The sequence below is a fragment of the Schistocerca cancellata genome, chromosome 3 (genome assembly GCF_023864275.1).
Source record: "Schistocerca cancellata isolate TAMUIC-IGC-003103 chromosome 3, iqSchCanc2.1, whole genome shotgun sequence".
Lineage (NCBI taxonomy): Eukaryota > Metazoa > Arthropoda > Insecta > Orthoptera > Acrididae > Schistocerca > Schistocerca cancellata.
The window spans coordinates 558,147,206-558,167,676 of NC_064628.1; the positions used below are offsets into that span (position 1 = coordinate 558,147,206).

The 20,471-nt window shown below is 42.7% G+C and overlaps 1 protein-coding gene across 2 annotated transcripts in view; it reads right to left on the bottom strand.

The window, feature by feature from the left end:
• Nucleotides 1-20,471, bottom strand: part of LOC126175404 (patched domain-containing protein 3) — a 410,507-nt gene that overhangs the window by 13,545 nt on the left and 376,491 nt on the right. For both annotated transcript variants that reach the window (XM_049922197.1, XM_049922198.1), the window contains 2 exons: nt 14,550-14,750; nt 10,482-10,613 (listed from right to left, as the gene is read on the bottom strand). In XM_049922197.1, coding sequence (XP_049778154.1) covers nt 10,482-10,613; nt 14,550-14,750 — 333 coding nt within the window. The remainder of the gene's footprint in view (nt 1-10,481; nt 10,614-14,549; nt 14,751-20,471) is intronic.

Here is a 20,471-nt window from a genome sequence, read left to right on the forward strand (position 1 = left end):
GATCTTTTTCCGGCGCAGCGTTGTCGGAGATTTGAGGTCTTATCAGATTTCTGATATTCACGGTACAATCCCCATTTCATCGCTACCTCGGAGATGCTGTGTCCCATCGCTAGTGCGCTGACTATAACACCACGTTCAAACTTAGTTAAATGTTGATAACCTGCCACAGTGGCAGCAGTAACCGATCCAACAGCTGCGCCAGGCACTTGTTGTCTTATACAGGCGTTGCCGACTGTAGCGCCGTATTGTGCCTGTTTTCAAAAATGGCTCTGAGCACTATGGGACTTAAAATCTCTGGTCATCAGTCCCCTAGAACTAAGAACTATCTAAACCTACCTAACCTAAGGACACCACACACATCCATGCCCGAGGCAGGATTCGAACCTGCGACCGTAGCAGTCGCGCGGTTCCGGACTGATCGCCTAGAACCGCTAGACCACCGCGGACAGCCACCTGTTTTCATATGTCTGTATTTGAATATGCATGCCTATAGCATTTCTTTGGCGGTTTAGTGTAGTGTAGTTCATTCGCGCAGGTTGCCATTGTTCAATACACAAGTTGCAAAGTATATTGATGCTGACAATGGTGTTTTGGAAAATCAGTTGGCCGGCCGTGGTGGCCGAGCGGTTCTAGGCGCTGCAGTCTGGAACCGCGCGACCGCTACGGTCGCAGGTTCGAATCCTGCCTTGGGCATGGTTGTGTGTGATGTCCTTAGGTTAGTTAGGTTTATGTAGTTCTAAGTTCTACGGGACTGATGACCTCAGAAGTTAAGTCCCATAGTGCTCAGAGCCATTTGAACCATTTGAACATCAGTTGTGGAAGGAAACTTACAACAAAACACATCACGGAAAGGTCATTTTATTTACTATCATACGCAGAATTTCCATTCCTGAGAGAATCTAAAGGTTATATCTCGCAAACTATTTACGATTTATTATCATTGAGAATGGTAAATGCTGCCACCTGAAACATATTGCTGATACTCCTGCGAAATATATGTGACCCTGTGGGGCAGGGTTTGTCATTTGTTCGTTCAGTTGACGTAAGAATTATTCTTCCTTTTGTTTAGACGACAGTCATAAAATTTAACCATACAAGGACCAGTTTCGAGTATCTTCAGATGAAATGTTGCAGCATAAAGATCCCTGTAAGATCTGACGTGGATGCGTTAACATACACAATACATTCGGATGCTAGCGGGTCTCAGATGATACGAAGCCCATTACGCCGCAGCCTTTGATTTGTAGCTTACTATAATCTATAGTGAAAACAGGCCATTATGTAACTAACAGCTGATATTACTGCCTGAATAAATAAAAGGAAAAAGAATTCTTACATTAGTGACGACATTCTCAACGCAAAGTTCATGTCGAAGCTTACTGCCAAGAATAAAGGAATTTATTGCAGCTTATGTACAGCGTTGTGTTTGAGCACAGAGGATCAGGTTATTCGCAAAGTGTACGCAGTGATAAAATAGGAAGTCAGTCTTCTAGCTCTCCAGCAGTGAATGGAATGAAAGGGACACTTAAGTGTCCTCTGACATGCACTTCACATTAATTTACGGAACACAGATGTCGCGGTGAATGGACATGTAGTCGACAGCACACGTCCTGTGGCCTGGGGCACGTGCAGTATGATCCCACGTAGTCAGCGCCTTTATACCGAGTCGTTTTATTGCGTTGAAAACTTACATACAATGGCCGGCCTCGAGCGCTGTAATTGGCACAGAATTCATCGCGGTCACCTTGGATATATCATTCTTGTATGTCCGTACTCACAATTCGCCTCACGGCGTTAAAGCTACCGTATATAATTGAGGTAATAGCTCTCAATATTACAATTTGGTCAGTCATAAAACTACTGTTTACACTACCGAATGCTTAGTTTACGTTTTATGGATATTTCTACCTGACGACCGCTATGATTTTAATTTAATTCAAAGAGAATGCGACCGTTATGTTTTTTTCCATCTTTTATACAGAACGGGATGATGATTTGGTTAAGACAATGGACTTACACAAGCATGTTGTTGTTGTGGTCTTCAGTGCTGAGACTGGTTTGATGCAGCTCTCCATGCTACCCTATCCTATGCAAGTTTCTTCATCTCCCAGTACCTGCTGCACCCTACATCCTTTTGAATCTGCTTAATGTATTCATCTCTTGGTCTCCCTCTACGATTTTTACCCTCCACGCTGCCCTCCAATGCTAAATTTGTGATCCCTTGATGCCTCAGAACATGTCCTACAAACCGGTCCCTTCTTCTAGTCAAGTTGTGCCACAAACTCCTCTTCTCCCCAATTCTATTCAATACCTCCTCATTAGTTATGTGATCTACTCATCTATTCTTCAGGATTCTTCTGTAGCACCACATTTCGAAAGCTTCTATTCTCTTCCTGTCCAAACTATTTATCGTCCATGTTTCACTTCCATACATGGCTACACTCTATACAAATACTTTCAGAAACGACTTCCTGACACTTAAATCTATACTCGATGTTAACAAATTTCTCTTCTTCAGAAACGCTTTCCTTGCCATTGCTAGTCTACATTTTATATCTTCTCTACTTCGACCATCATCAGTTATTTTGCTCCCCAAATAGCAAAACTCCTTTACTACTTTAAGTGTCTCATTTCCTAATCTAATTCCCTCAGCATCTTCCGCAGCTCGTGGTCGTGCGGTAGCGTTCTCGCTTCCCGCGCCCGGGTTCCCGGGTTCGATTCCCGGCGGGGTCAGGGATTTTCTCTGCCTCGTGATGACTGGGTGTTGTGTGATGTCCTTAGGTTAGTTAGGTTTAAGTAGTTCTAAGTTCTAGGGGACTGATGACTATAGATGTTAAGTCCCATAGTGCTCAGAGCCATTTGAACCAAGCCATCCCTCAGCATCACCCGACTTAATTGGACTACATTCCATTATCCTTGTTTTGCTTTTGTTGATGTTCATCTTATATCCTCCTTTCAAGACACTGTTCATTCCATTCAACTGCTCTTCCAAGTCCTTTGCTGTCTCTGACAGAATTACAATGTCACCGGCGAACCTCAAAGTTTTAATTTCTTCTCCATGGATTTTAATACCTACTCCGAATTTTTCTTTTGTTTCCTTTACTGTTTGCTCAATATACAGATCGAATAACGTTGGGGAGAGGCTACAACCCTGTCTCACTCTCTTCCCAACCGCTGCTTCCCTTTCATGTCCCTCGACTCTTATAACTGTCATCTGGTTTCTGTACAAATTGTAAATAGCCTTTCGCTCCCTGTATTTGACCCCTGCCACCTTTAGAATTTGGAGGAGAGTATTCCAGCCAACATTGTCAAAAGCTTTCTCTAAGTCTACAAAGGCTAGAAACGTAGGTTTGCCTTTCCTTAATCTTTCTTCTAAGATAAGTCGTAAGGTCAGTATTGCCTCACGTGTTCCAATATTTCTACGGAATCCAAACTGATCTTCCCCAAGGTTGGCTTCTACCAGTTTTTCCATTCGTCTGTAAAGAATTCGCGTTACTATTTTGCAGCTGTGGCTTATTAAACTGATTGTTCGGTAATTTTCACATCTGTCAACACCTGCTTTCTTTGGGATTGGAATTATTGTACTCTTCTTGAAGTCTGAGGGCAATTTTCCGGTCTCATACATCTTCCTGACCAGATGGTAGATTTTTGTCAGGACTGGCTCTCCCAAGGCCGTCGGTAGTTCTAATGGAATGTTGTCTACTCCCGGGGCCTTGTTTCGGCTCAGGTCTTTCAGTTCTCTGTCAAACTATTCACGCAGTAACGTATCTCCCATTTCATCTTCATCTACATTCTCTTCCATTTCTATAATATTGTCCTCAAGTACATCGCCCTTGTATAGACCCTCTATATACTCCTTCCATCTTTCTGCTTTCCGTTCTTTGGTTAGAACTGGGTGCACACAAGCATAGTACAATAAAAAGTCAGCTTCGCATCTCCCTGTGACTTGAGCCTTGTTGATGTGAAGGAACCGGATAAAACGATATGAAAACCCTGCTATAAAAGCCTCATTTTCGGAGCTAAGTTTATGAGTTGTCTGTTACACACTGACTTCACATCCGTGGAAATTCTCTCGACCGACAGTGTGTGATCGCTGTAGTATTGCGTTGCTCTAGCGTCATGTCGGACTTCGCAATGGGTGGGGGAGGGGGGGGGTCCTCATAAAACGTCAATCATTACCTCGAATAAATAAAACTGTGTAATTTTTATTCGTTTTCAGGTACCTACTGCAGACATTACATATTAGTAGACCGCTAGAAAATACAAAACATTACGGTGCAGCAGGTCATGGGTGGTGCGGGATATCGTGTGGTGATTTGTTTTCTTCGTTTGAACCGGAACAACGCTGCAATAATCCATTCTGAGTTTGTGGTAGTGTACGGCAGTGGTGCACCACCATATGACACACACACCTGTAGCGTGGTCAAACAAGCGTCAATGACGAAGAACGAAGCGGTAGATAACACGTAGTTAAAAACGGGAATAGCAAGAAAAGTGCAGGTTCTGGTGCTCGAAGACCGCCAATTTCTGACACAGGGACCATTAAAAAAATAATAAAAATAATATAAAATACGTCTCAGAAATTGGGTTGGACTACAAAGTCAATCTATACAACTTCGCCACCTAATCTCATTGGCCCTCGTAACAAGAAAAACATAGTATATGTTGTAGTCATACGAAACATACAAAATACTGTTTAATCAGAACGCCTGTTCTTTAGCCCTTTCAGGTCCTCTGCTACTATTGTGTACATTACCTTACAGTGTCTTAGCAGCACCAGAAGTATTTTTTCCCAATGGAAACCTGAGGTACGCATTTGTGAATGTTAACCTTTTCATCATGTACAAGTGTTGCCAACTGTTGGGCATCACTATGAAAGTATCAGAAAGTCACCGTGGCAGTGCGCAACAGCTCGTGACCATCAGAATATACGTATGTGGTTGGATCGCTATATTCCACTGTATAACTGAATATTGTTATTGTAATTTTGAATGGTAATTACTGAATGATCATTAAACTATTTATTACAATAAAGAATATTTCGTAATTACTTATTTTAGTCCATAAAATGCAGCCAAGTGTGCGAAGTATGTTTTGAAAACTGGTACATATTTTTGTGTAAATCTTGCATCTAAAATCATTATAAATCACCTAAGAACATTAACACATAAAGAAAAATTTTCCTTCCTCCAGAAAAAATTCAGGTCTGAAAGGGTTAAAGAATCGAACTCCCCTACATCAAACTGCTTCGGACACATGATTACAGATAAATTAAAGTGTTGCCTATTTGTCACTAAACATGTAAACGAGAAATTATGTTTGAAGTGTATTGGAAAACTCTATGCTCTCTCATTATCAAAGACTGGATGAGTAGAATCTGGGCAATTTGCGCTACGTGTTAAGCGGAAGCTAGTTTGTCACGCTAGAGTATCATGTTTATGACGTCATAATTCATTGGACCATATGTCGTACAATGATATTATTTTGAAAGTACCTTCAGTGGGATATGTGGATACTGTCTGCCAAATGTGTTGCGAATAGAGGTAATAGCGAAGAAGTAATACATTAAAACATTATTCCAGGTGCTGAAATTTTACTACAGTAACAGCGGAGATGTAGTAGATGATAAACTTTTTTCCTTTCAGTTTATTTATTATGGGTGATGAACAGCAACTGTTATTTAAATTGGCTATTTAACTGGGTATAAATATGCAACCAATCGCTTTTTTGGATTTGACAAACGATTTATTGCGCCATAGACTAGTTTTCGAGCCACTGCCTCCTCGCCGGATGGAGGTGTTACAGAAACGTTATATCGTGGACCAAGTGTAGCTAGAACGCCGTGGTGATGGGGCTGGCGAAAATGACGGAAATTTAGCAATCGGCAACTAAACGTTTATGAAACGGAAATATTACGTTTTGCGTACTTACAGTGCACAGCATCGTAGAATCCGTAGGAAATCCGTTCCCATAATGTACATTGCCAGGTTACACACAAAACATACACAATATTTAGCGGTACTTGGTTTTCAAAGTTATTCACAAAATGTAAACACTGGATGTAAGTACAAAGAATATGTATACAACAGCTTGATACATCCTGATCTTTGGCCTCAGATGCATTGTATTACAAAATAAATATTTTAAAATTACAGATAATATATTTAAGTGGATCTTTCGAGTTACAGGTGTGTTCTTATATTGACAATATACATGTAACATACCTTTTCAATCCATACTACTTGCATATTGTCAATATAACACAACTGCAGCTAGCAAAATTCAGCATGAATGTCAGGTCAAAGATCACGATGTAGCAAAATGTTGTATCAATTGTAGACATATTATCTATATTTATATCCAGTATTTACATTCTGTGAATAGTGTGAAACTAAGTGTATTTGTGTGCACACCTGATGATGTATGGTACGGCGTAAAGTCAAGCGCCGGCACGTCAGTCCGAAACGAGAGAGCAGAGGGGGCTGTGAAGAAGACGTCGTCCAATTGCACGCTGACCGTCTCCTTTTCAGGACGACAATGTGACGGCAGCGGCCTCTATGCGAAGAGGACTGGTCGCGGCCCACTTCTACAGCAGCATCAAGATTAAGCACTTCAAGACCAGCGACTTAGGAGCTGTATATACTGAAGAGATTTCGTATTTGCATGTCGCCCTTAGCTTGCGACACTTCTGTGTTATTGTCAAAGTTACGTCTTGTCATTGATTCATTTCCTTTTGTAATAAAATTCATTAACACGATTTGCTTGAATTGTTGCCTAGCGATCCGAGAAAGCAGGTTTCCTACGCACCCCACATTTCACGAGTCGGCAGGATACAACAGTGTACATTATGGGAATGAATTTGCGGTGGATCCTACGATGCAGGGCATTGTAAGCACAAAACGTAACAACATTTCCGTTTCATAAACGTTTCGTTATCGATTACTAAATTTCTGTCATTTTCGCCAGCCGCATCACCACTTCCGTTTCATAAACGTTTCGTTATCGATTACTAAATTTCTGTCATTTTCACCAGCCACATCACCACAGCGTTTGGATACACTTGGTACACCATATGATGTTTCTGTAACACGTCCATCTGATGGGGAGCCTGCAGTGACTCGAAAACTAGTTAATGGCGCAAAAAATCGTATGTAAAATCCAAAACAGCGACTTGTTGCCAAGTAAATTGTCAATTTTTTCCGTTCATCATTTTGTACGGTGTGTCAACGGGAAAATTTTTCACAGAGGTTCAAAATTTTGTCTATAGACTGTTGGAAGTTGCTAGGTTCTCTCATTCTTAAATAATTGGTGGATGTAGTCTGGGTGACTGGCGCGCCGTGAATTACGGTGCCTCAAGACAATACAGAGGTTGGAGATGTAATAATTGTCTTAGTGTTTTAAAACTTTAACATAAGATTATAAAACTTTCTGAAAGATTAAAACTGTGTGCCAGACCGAGACTCGAACTCGGGCGAAAGTCAAAGGTCTCGAGTTCGAATCTCGGTGTGGCACACAGTTTTAATCTTCCAGATAGTTTCAAGTGAGTGCACACTCCGCTGCAGAGGTGAAATTTAATTCTGTCAGCGTAAGACTGCACTTGTTAATGAAGGTATTATGACAGATTTTAAATTTTTAATTTTCGGTGAATAATTATAATAAGCATTGAAAATGAAATTTGTATAGCCCCTGTAAGCCGTTAGATAGGCAACCTAGAGTTGTAACTTACGCCACGAACCGGGTTAGCTGTTTAGTAACAGAGGTTAATAAATGCGCACCAGGTGATGGCAGCATGATGTGTGTTTATAAAATTCTGAAGAAGAAAGTTGTGCTAAATAAATTGCTCGTGATCTGAAAGTGAGACTTAGTGTTTCTGACAGGGGAACGGATTAATCAATGCAGGATGCCGAGTGGTCTGTAATCGTAGCTGCTTTCGCTGGCGGCCAGAGGCCTGTTCTGTGCCCACGCCGGGCAGTGCGGCTTTCTCTGGAAGACGCGAGAAGCACAGCTAGCTCAGAACCACGAGTGACGGCTTTCTACAGGTCGAATGTTGCAGCGTAAGCGGCAGTCTGCAACACGCGTGATCCGTCTGGCACACGGCGCCCCATCTGCAGAGCGGGACACTGCTGACAGAGCCATCACTCATCTAGACCTCTCTGCGTCGTTGACGCCGCAGAGTTAGAGAACGAGGTCGCAGTACTCTCCACTCGGCAGCGACGCGAGGACCGGCACATATGTACAGCGAGGCACTGAGAGCACACACTGCGGTGAAAGGATTCCTGTGTCTCATTTCGTGCGCACCTCGGGAGCTGGAAGGCTCTCCTAGTATAATTCCCTCAGCATCGCCGGATTTGATTCGGCTACATTCCATTACACCTGTTTTACTTTTGCTGATAATCACATTAAAACTTTTTTCCCCTCCAAACGCAACCCATTCATCTCAGTTGATCTTCTAGGTCCTTTACTGTTTCTGACAAATACAATGCCATCGATAAATTATGCGTGTTACAATACCATAAAATGTGAATTTGCGAAGTCGCCTTGTGTCACATGATCTAATTTACATGGATTATAAATATGCAGCGTGCAGTATCCCCGTTTTGTTTTGCACCTCCAATATAGCAACACTTATAACGTTACGTATTACATTAAAGATATTATCGTCCACGATGTGTAGAGCTGAGACTTAATTTAGTCTCTCCATGTTCATTTCTTTAGGAAAATGGAGAGGCCAACAAAAAAAATCAATCCGCGTTCAGCAGTAGAAAGAAACAGCCGCCACTGTAACGAACTCCCCCATTTACTGTTATCCGCCATTACGTGGGGCGTAAAAGCTATTGTTTGATGTGGCGTAATTACCTGAAATAATTTTACGCAGCATGTAAGAAAAGTGTATGCTTGGGGAATTATCAAATGTTATGCTCGAGGCAAGAATAAATAACAAAACATATATAAGATTCCAGTTTCGTGTCTTGTATATTATTTACTGATCAGATAGATTTTTATGTTCTCGGAATATTATCCATACAGCACAAAAAGCAAAAAAAAAATGATTTATAGCGTTCCGTCACCCATAAAAAAAAGGCGATGAGGTCAATTATTAAAAAATTTAATGTGGGATTCTGTAAGTAAAAGAAAAAAACTCAGTTCAATAAAGCTAAAATATAGAAAATACTACCAAAATAGAAGGGGATGCTATAAGCGCGGATTCCGGACCAGATTTGGATTTTAGAGACGTGCTGCAGTTGCTTGATTACATGAACTTCATGCGGGTTGAAAGGCAGACACATCTACAAGTATCAGATATTAAGAGAAAGGTATTCGATATTTTGAGAGATGGTTCAAAACAAGGAAAAAATGTCCAGTAAACGTGAATTCTTAAACGCATATCTTCGCTGGTCATCTAGGCTCACTTCCAAGCGAGACTCATCACTGAAGACTATTCCACTCCAGTTAATGAAGTTCCATGCCGAAGACGTGCCTCGAGACGCCCCGAATAGCGCCTTACCGCGCGACAACCAGGGGTGATGGTCGTGGGCGCCACAGCAGGACGCCTTTGGTAGTCATCCGTAGCACTCTTACAGCACAGCGGTACGTCGACGATGTTCTGCATCCCGTTTGGTTGCCCTTCGTGGCAAGCCATCCTGGGCTTACGTTTCAGCAAGATAATGCCCGCCCGCACACGGCTTTGTGCTTGCGAAACCCTCCCTGGGCCAACAAGACCACTGGATCTCTCCCCACTTTTAGCATTATGGACAGAGCCCTCCAATCAGCTCGGGATTTTGGCGATCTGACGCGTCAGTTGGACAGAATTTGGCTCTAAATCCCTCAGGAGAACATCCACCAACTCTATCAATCAGTACCAAGCAGAATAACTGCTTACTTAAGGGCCAGAAGTGGAGCAACACTTTACTGACTTGCTAAATTTGTGAAACTTTCTCTTGAAAAATCTTCCAATTTTCCTGATATTCTAATCATTCGTTTGTACATGTACATCACATCTACCGATTTCCGTCTCATTTGGGTGACTCCTTCGAAGTGCGTTTTTCCTTTTTTTGCCCTACAGTGTCATTCACCTACTGAAAACATCTGGTCATTTGTTGCAAATAGACTGCCACACAACCATCCTGCAGCTCCTACAATTGATGAACTCTGGCAAAGAGTTGAAGCTGTGTGCAATGACGTACCCGCCTGTGTCGTTCTAGTTCAGTTCTACTTCATGCCGAGGAGGATTAGATCCACTGTTGCTACCAGAGGCAGCTGATACGTGTGCCAAATTTCTCACCCTCTATACACCAAATCCCCCAGCAAATTTAATCGTTTCTTCTTATTATTATTAAATTATATAAGCACAGCAAATAAAATTACGTATTTATTAACTTTGGTGGCAATTTTAATGCGCGGTAGTGTACGTTACTAACTAATGCAGGAAATTCTGCATTTGGAATATGAGGAAACGAGAGGAGAGAGAAGCGAAGACTCACCTGATTTTGAGACGGGCAGGACGCGCATACAGGTGAAGGAGTGTAGGTTGCGCTGTTCGGCGTATCCCGAGAGGGCCATGCAGCCCGCGAAGAACGTTATGTGCCACAGGAAAGTGAAGCACACGGCGAAGCCTGCAAAAATCCACCACATAACACATGTCAGGTGGCCCACAGCTTTGGCGGAGTAAGAAAATTATCTACAGCAAAGGGTAACTACCGGGTAGTTAACAATTAAAGTGCAGCTAGTCACCCGAGGTCTAGTATGGGCTGTAATTATTGCATCGCAGTGCAAACTTGGTAGATATTCTACTGCGTTAATGCGTAACTGATTTACGCTAAAATAAAACAAAAAAACTAGTTCCAATTTTGGCCATCAGGAGCAAACCTGGCACTGCAAGAAAAATGTATAGAAATATTTCTATACGTAACGGATTAAGAACGGGACGCGGGCAGAAAAGATCACACAAGTGAGACAGACATAATGTTGATTTTAGTATTAACCGCCGCTCACACAGTTTGTTCAACATGAGCATCGGAGAAATGCTGTACAGCGCCAGATTAGCACCTTTTGGTCAAAACTGGAACTAATTTTTTCCAGCGTAAACCGGTTTCGCATTGACGCATTAATATGTCTACCAAGTTTCGCTGCCATATGGTAATTACAGACCACACTGGATATCCGTGAGTAGGTGGACCTTAATTATAACCACCCAGTACTGATGTTAACATGAAGCAGAATAGGCGGTATTTGCAGTGATAGTGCGCTGTCTTCCTGCAACTACTCACATTGGTTCGGATGCGAGTAAAATCACAGGGCCCCTTGTAACTGGGCAAGATGAGACGGTTCACTTGCTGTAGAAAGGGAAGGGCGCATTACACACCGTATTTCTTTTTCTGGTTGAGCTTTTCAGTATCCATCGGCGTCTTCGAGGATTTATTTTCCATCAGATAGCTCTTTCCAACCGAAGACCAATAAAAGTGCTTCTGTGGCACGAGATACGCGATGTTTTGTAGGATTGTTTAGAAGATTCCGCTCTACTACTGACTGAAATATGAGGTTGAGAAAAATATGGAAACGCTGTGAGAAATGCATGCTTGGATATAAATGCAGATGTTAGACAAGCCTGCAGGTTGTGCTGCTTTATTTGACCCCGAACGGCACCTGTGCAATGACGTCAATGGTCAGCACAGTGTTCCTTGTAGGTGAGTTCATTTTGTTGGAACTAAGTGACTTCGAACATGGGAAATTGGCGCTTGTATGATAAATGCTTCCGTAACCAAGGTAGCCGATGTGTTTGGTGTTTCAATCAAGAGGCACCGTATCGAAGATTTGTACCTCATGAAGGGAAAGTCCCAACGCGGAGCCAGCCCGAGTGGCGAAGCGGTTCTAGGCGCTACAGTCTGGAACCGCGCGACCGCTACGATCGCAGGTTCGAATCCGGCCTCGGGCATGGATGTGTGTGGTGTCCTTAGGTTAGTTAGGGTTAAGTAGTTCTAAGTTCTAGGGGACTGATGACCTCAAATGTTAAGTCCCATAGTGCTCAGAGCCATTTGAACCTTTTTTTTAACCCGACGCGGACGAAAATGTGTATTTGCGTCCCAAGAACGAAACAAAGCGGGTTTTCGGTGATGATTTGGGTAGCCATGTCGTGGTATTCCATGGTTACTCTGTAAGTTCCCGTTACTGCAAAGGAGTATGTGACCATTTTGGCTGATCAGGTCTATCCTTTGGTACTTTGGTTCCCCAAAGCTGATGCTGTGTTCCGAGTCGGTAGGGTCCATGTACACACAGCTCGTATTGTCCAGAACGGGCTCTGTAAGCACGAGGATGAATGGTAGCATCATTCCCTGAACCGCAGCTACTACATTTTAGTATTATTGAGTTACTCTAGTCTACTTTGGAGAGAATGGTGCGTGATCGTTATCTATCTGCATCGTAGTTGTCTGAGCCATTTTGCAGGAAGAATGGTATAATATTCCCTTCGAAAACAATACAGAATCTGTATTTATCCACTTCGAGACGTCTGGGAGCTGTTTTCAGGGCCAACTGGTTTCCTGTACCAAATTCGGCCTGGTAATGTGTTTTAGGGATTTCCACATTTTTGTCCACTCCCTGTAGCTGAACCATTTGAGATAACGTATCCACTGGGGAGGTGAGTGCGATGGCAAGACTTTGATACTGAACTATCGAAAAGATTCAAGTTAGTCATTAAATAGCATGTAAGTAAATTTTACGCAGTAATTCAGGTTTGCCTGCTTGAAGAGAGCACAGGCAATTGCAATCTCTTCTACCTCGTGCGTCCAGCGTCATTCTGTAGGGAACTATTCACTTCCATTTAGCAAATACCTGAGCTAATGTGATTTTCATTGTCCATTACCATAGCACAGAATTAGTATTACCTAAAGGAGCAGCACCTATATTGAACATTAGGTTATTATTCACCATCGCAATCAGCCATTTGCCACCCACTGCTGAATTAAGGACTCAACAGGACCTTTCCGTGCTTTATAGTCTTCAGTGATACACATTTGCTGCGACTCTGTGGTTCGTAATGTCACTGGTACCTCTTCCATTAGCTCATCATCCCAGTCTTCTTATTTCTTGTGATCCAGCAAAGAATATTCTTGGTCCATTTACAATCCATTCACCTGGTTATGTGTATCGCCCAATTTCATTTCATACTCGTTACACTTTATTTATTTCATTGCAACTAAAAATAATATTTGAGAAAAGAAGTCTACAGAATACTGTTACCAGAAGGGATTCATTAATGGGACATCTTCTATGGCATGACACTGTAAGGAGCGACAGAGGAGAAAAATAGCAAGGGCATATAAAGACTAGGGTATGCTGAATAAATCGTAGAGGACGTTGGCGGTTTTAGATACATAGAGACGAAATATTTAATGGAAGGTGGGAGAAAGAGGACAGCACCAAACCAGTAAAGTGTCGTCACTTAAAGAGAAGAACCTGAGTGCATTGGTCTGTCTAGTGACCTGTGTAGATGCGGAAGAGGCATGACGAAGGTTAGCTGATGATGTTAATGAATGAGGTAATGGTAACAGAGAGGAAGTCAAACTAGTGAAGAGTGGTGACGTAAGACAAGTGTGAAACTGTGTTGGCTACCTACTCACCTGTGTAGATGCAGCAAATATACACCACAGTGAAGGGGCTGATCCAGAAGCTGGTCATGCCGGTGCAGGAGGTAATGGTGATGAACGCAAAACTAGTAATGAGTGGTAACTTAAGAGTGAGAGTGCCTTTGGTAGGCTACTGACCTCTGTAGGTGCAGAAGAAACCTACCAAATGGAGGGGCTGATGATTGTGAACCAGAAGTTGATCATGTCAGTGAAGGAGGAAATGGTAAGGGAGAAGAAATCAGTTTAGTGCAGAGTGGTGGCATAAGACAAGTGACTGATTATTTTGGATACTTACTGACCTTTGTAGATGCAGTAAATGTGCTCTGAGAGAAAGGTGCTGAGGATGCTCATCTGGAAGATGATCATGTTAGTGAAGGAGGTGAAAGTGATGGATAACATCACTACACTAGTACACACTGGTGACCTAACAGAAGAGCGTGAGCTGGTTGGACTGGCCACAAACCTGTGTAGATGCAGAAGATACATGCTGAAGGGAAGGGTCTGTTGATGATGACTCATGTAAGAAAATGAGATAATGGTAAAGGAGAAGAAATCAGACTAGTAAAGAATGGTGATTTAAGACAAAAGTGTGATTGTGTTAAGCTGCCTACTGACCTGAGTAGATCCACAAGATGCGCACTAAGAGAAAGGTGCAGATGATGCCAATCCAGAAACTAATCATGCTGCTGAAGGAGGTAGTGGTGATGGCGAAGAATAGCAAGCCAGTAAAGACTGGTGACTTCAGAAAACTGAGTGAATGGGCTGGGCTAGCTGTCAACCAATTTAGATGTAGTAGAAGTGTACTGAGGTGGTGGGACTGATGATACTGAACCAGAAGCTGATCATGTCGATGATGGAGACAACACAAAACTAGCAACGAGTGGTGACTTAAGAGAAGAATATGAGTGACTTGGGCCGGATACTGACCTGTGTAGATGCAGAAGATGCGCACCGAGGGGAAGGGGCTGATGATGCCGATCCAGAAGCTGATCATGTCGGTGAAGGAGGTGATGGTGATGGAGACGGCCGCCTCGCTCAGCGTCCGCGCCATCCTCTCGGGCACAGTTAGCGTCACCGGCGTGCGCCGCCACGCCGCCAGCATCACGAATGTGTCGTCGATGCCGATCCCTGCGGGAGAGGCCAAACTCAGATTAGTTGCGTTTTACATTCTGTATAACAAGCAGCCACGAGCCCGTAGTGCATATGGAATACGCCAGGGAAACGTAGTAAAGAGCGTATATTTTGCAAATCGATGAATATATTTAGAATATTGGTATCTTTGTAAATGATAGGCGATTTTTTTACTTGCCAGATGTGTTTCAGTTCTTATATTTTCGAATCATCTTCAGGGAAGATTTCGTTCGGTGCTTTTTACATATGCACAGATATGGTAAGTGTGCGTTCTATATTGTCTGGGATGTTCTTTTCTTGGTACTGTGTGCGCATTTTACAACTGTAAAAACTCTTCTCATTTTATGTAAAGAAAAAAATACATGTTTTAAAGACAATCTGATGAAAAAGAGCATAATTATGAAATGTGCACACAAATGCCAAGAAAATAAGGTCGTAGACTAATCATTACAACTATACACTAACCCATTACGACGGGTATGTGAAAAGGAACACATAAAGTCGTCACTGAAGATGTTTCAACAATAGAGGAAGCGAAACGCGCTTGACAAGCAAGCAAACAGCTATTCCTGTAGTCGTAGAGACGGAACTTGTACCTCCATGATGATACTAAAATTTTGTTTCGTGACTAATGACGGCACAATTGACGCGAAACGAGAATATGTTTAGGTTTAGTGTCTCTGGACAGATCCTAATTGAAGTGCTCCTCAAGCCGGTGGAACAAGGAACAAAAGCAAGGAAAAAAGTACATAAAAACTGCCTGGTTTATTACAGTTAACTATCGTCAAATGAAAAGAATATTTACAGCATTTACTTACACAGAACAAAGACTTGTGATCATTGACAACACTCCCACGTTTATATGATGGCAGTCCCACATCAGTTTGACCTGAGATGGGTAGCATTACATATTTTCATTTACGAATCCATCCAAGATGGCTCTGAGCACTATGGGACTTAACATCTGTGGTCATCAGTCCCCTAGAACTTAAAACTACTTAAACCTAACTAACCTAAGGACATCACACGCATCCATGCCCGAGGCAGGATTCGAACCTGCGACCGTAGCGGTCACGCGGTTCCAGACTGTAGCACCTAGAATCGCACGGCCACACCGGCCGGCAATCCATCCAAGACACAGCACTAATTTAACAAGTTCACCAGACAACGTACGTAATGATTTCTGCAAACAGTGCATACGATGAAGTATCATACGGGGCAATACACACAATGAAATTTTGTTAGTCATGATGGTTTCCGGAAGCTGAAGTAGAAATGGTCATGATACAGTAAAAAGAATGGCATGCGTTGAGCTGAACATCAGAGAAATTCAAGACATAGTACAGATATTTTAAGATATGTAATTAGAAGGCTAGTAGTCGACACACTGGTTTTAATCTTGATATTTAAATATTTCAGAGTGTATAGCGCAAGACAAAAAGGGAATTGATTTTTATTTCGTAACAACGATCTAGCACAGATGAAAGAAAGAAATCGGTAGCAAAAGGGACTGCAGTAGATCGGAGCCTACCAGTAAATGGCACTGAAACGGATGTCTGGGCAACAATAGAAAGTTGGCGAAATTTAAGCCACATTAAATTAAGGTAATAATCTACAGCTTGGAGGACTACTGTTCAAAACAGTTTTTGTTGGTTCTGTTCCACAACTTTGATAAATCGTAGAAATGCCATATTGTACTATAGGAATCGGCTGAATAATTTATTTTAGATTTTACAAGAAAATGGCCTGTGACCGAAACCGGTCGTAGAGTTAAAAATAATTTATTCAACAGCCTCACGTGGTACAGTATGTCTTTTCTACGGTACTACTGCAATCCTCACTGTTAGAATGGCGGCTATCATCTTCGAAAGCTTGAATTTTAACTTAGTTTAATGAGGCTTGTGAACCGAGGACGTTTTATTGCTTCTTATCGTCGACAAATGTCTGAAACGAAGACATACTTTTAGCTTTCAATAAAAAGACTTAAGCATGCTAGTACCAGTGTGGAAAGAATGCCAGCTTTCACCACAAGTGTGCGACATCCGCTCGGAGACCAGAAGCTCAGAAACAGAGAACTCACGCTGTGCAGAAAACAAGTTGTCCGCCTCCCGGCTTGTTTCTTCGGCTGAAGGAAAAGGAAACGGAAGGCTGAGTTTCCCTGACCGCATTCTGGCTTACACGGCTACCTGCGTGCAGAGTTTCATACGCACGAGTGCTGTTTCAGTGAAGGTAAAAGCCAGAGATAAGACGATAAGAATGCAGAGCAGATCGTCGAGCAGTTCAAAAACAAGCACTCCCTTCACAAAGTTAATCACGTCATCTACGCAGTTTTGATATGTACCAGTTACAAATAGCGGTGTGCTAACCATCACATGGGGAAACGTCACTGTTTACAACGAACTGAGTTACCAGTATAAAATAGTTACATGAAATCTCTCATGGCCGATGTTACAGTGAGACACAGATTTCATTAAATTTTTGCCACTAGATAAATGGCATACCGTTTAAGAAATATGCAGATAATGACCCTATACAGTATTAATGGAAATTAATGCAGGTCTTCGTTAGAGTAGGATCCCTCGTATGAGCTTAGCAGTACGAAAGCAAACCTTTCACCAAGCAAAATATGACATTCTAGCTTCAAAATTTAACAAAATCTTCAAGCAATGGTTATTTTGAGACCGAACCTATATCGGTAATTTTTGTTGTTCTCACTTCTCTCTTACAACAAAATTGTTCTTTAGCTAGATTCAAAGAGTGCTAAATTGAAATCAAGGAATACTCAGAGCCAATAAGAGGTGTAAGTGGCCAGGAAATAGCTGTGTTTGTTGCAGGTATCTAAAAGAGCACAGTCTAAAATCAGACAAAAAGAAATTTAATAAAATTTGCAAGCCTGACATCGTCAGATGAAGGAAACACAGCAGTCTGTATTAGTATTACACATTTTAATAACCTTGGTCGGAGTACAGTCCAGTACAAGCTACGTAACCGATTTCGGTTCACCAACAACCATATTCAGATCTATGAAAGAAACAGAAAAATTGCCTTTCAGTTTACATCATCGTTCCTCCCTCGGGCGTGTGTGTGTGTGTGTGTGTGTGTGTGTGTGTTGACCTTAGCGTAAGTTAGTTTAAGTTACATTAGGTAGTGTGCAAGCTTAGGGACCGATGACGTCAGCAGTCTGGTCCCATAGGAACTTCCCACCACCAGCATAGTTCGGGAGATATGATATTTTTACACGTGGGAGTTTAATTATTTGAGAAATCAGGATGGGGGTTTGGTAGTATAACCTCAAGTACTTATACAAAATATGTACATGCTTTTACAATTATTGAAGCAAGAGTCAGTGAACTGAAGATTTTAAGTAAAATATTTTTATTGTTTATGGTTCAAATGGCTCTGAGCACTATGGGACTTAACATCTGAGGTCATCAGTCCCCTAGAACTTAGAACTACTTAAATCTAACTAACCTATGGACAGCACACACACCCATGCCCGAGGCAGGATTCGAACCTGCGACCGTAGCGGTCGCGTGGTTCCAGACTGAAGCGCCTAGAACCGCTCGGCCACTTTATTGTTTACAATCAGTTGCTAACCTTTATGAAAATGGCGCACTTAACTTTAACGGAGTTACAGGAAATAAACAGTTCTTCCGGTAGGTTGTGAAGGGGAGACTGTTGATGTGGGAGGGAAGAGTTTGGGATGAGGACACCGAACCAAGATTTTGAAATATTAGAGTAAGAAGTGGGGTGGGAACAGTGAGAGGAAGGGCACCCTAACATTGAGAGGTTGAGAAATCTATTAAAGATGGAAGTGGCGATTGATCTCCGGGCAGATTTTGTGGTGAGGTAGAGGGAGGAGTAGATATGGAGAGTACATAGATGTAAGCGTAAGAGGAGGTGCTGGCAGAAGTGCGGCAGAGTACGAGGATTAATAAATGATAGGATGGTTGGTGTCAAGTTTACGGTAAATGGGAACTCCAACGTACAATGTGGTTAGTAGTGGAGGATACTAAACGTATATGGAAGGCATGGCTGTTTTCATGGCTATCAAGCAATGCAAATCTAGGATTTAAAATAATCTTTGATTGCAACAGTTATTCATAGTCCACTTTGTAACTAGTTTCGCTCAGTAATCATCATCTCAACATCGGCCAGCGGTTATAGAACGGTACAGAAAACATCACAAAATCTGTGTGAAGATTGACAGTGTCGGAAAATAAAATATGTGATAAAGCTGAGGACGAGCATTGTGTGTCCAGCGCCGGCGACTGTATCGCCAACACGTTGCAGCTGACGACTTGAGGCCATAGCGATGTCAATTTCTATCGAATCGGGATACTCAAGGTTCATCCTCGACGTTCCCCAAATCTTCCATGAATCTGGAGATCACCCAAGACTAAAGATGGATGGACAAAGCCTTTAAAGACCTCGTTCAAACGGAGATCTGAGGACGGAAGAGAAAAGCAGAGAACTGAAATGTATGGTGTCAAATTGTTGGAGGGGACAAATAGGCACGGTGGGATGTAATGTCAAAGAAGAGGAAGACGATGTACGAGGTGGTGGTTGAAACTGGTAAGCAGCGGACAGCTATTTTTTTTTTCATTCGTTGTGACGGCGGGACCGCTCTCTCTCCGACAAAGCCGCTAGATGAGTGTAGGCCGGCCGGAGTGGCCGAGCGGTTAAAGGCGCTACAGTCTGGAACCGCACGACCGCTACGGTCGCAGGTTCGAATCCTGCCTCGGGCATGGATGTGTGTGATGTCCTTAGGTTAGTTGGGTTTAACTAGTTCTAAGTTCTAGGGGACTTATGACCACAGCAGTTGAGTCCCGTAGTGCTCAGAGCCATTTGAACCATTTTTTAGATGAGTGTAAACAAATGGAGACGCTTAGCTGCCTGGGCTGTAGCCGGTATGTGGGACGCGGCGGGGCCGGAGCGCCACCTTGAGTGAAAGCAGGAGCAGACAAATGGGTTTCCGGAAGTTCAAGCCGGCTGTTACCGCACGACGGCAGCAATGCAGGAAGCCGCTGTGCGCCTTACGTAATCACGTGGGCGTCCTTAGCAGGAGAAGAGGGAAAGCTCCTAGAAAGGCTTTCTAGGCGCGGTAATACCTTGTTACGTCACTTACCACAGGTCCGTGGCAAAGAGAAGACTTCGCGAGAACAAGGATCGAGGTTTATTTCCTTCAAGTGTGAGTAACGCAAAGAGACACGCTTCTAAGCGCAAAACACGCCCAGCTCAACATTCTGACTCTATTCTAGCTAGTTATGCCACGAGACATCAATGAATTTACACAATGGGTTCCCATCGTTTATGACCATGTTCCAAACTTTACTACCCTCATACACACTGGACTCGCATTCGGGAAGACGACGGTGCAAAAACCGCGTCCGGTCATGCTGATTTAGATTTTCCGTGATTTCTCTTAATCTCTTAAGGCACATGCAGGATGGTTCCTTTGAGAAGGCACAGCCTAATGTCTTTTCCATCCTCCTCTAATCCCAGCTCGTGCCCCGCCTCTAATGGCCTAGTTGTCGACGAGACGTTAAACACTAATCTCCTCCTCCTCAAAATGGTTCAAATGGCTCTGAGCATTATGAAACTTAACATCTGAGATCACCAGTCCCCTAGAACTTAGAACTACTTAAACCTAAGTAAACTAACGACATCACATACATCCATGCCCGAGGCAGGACTCGAACCTGCGACCGCAATTGT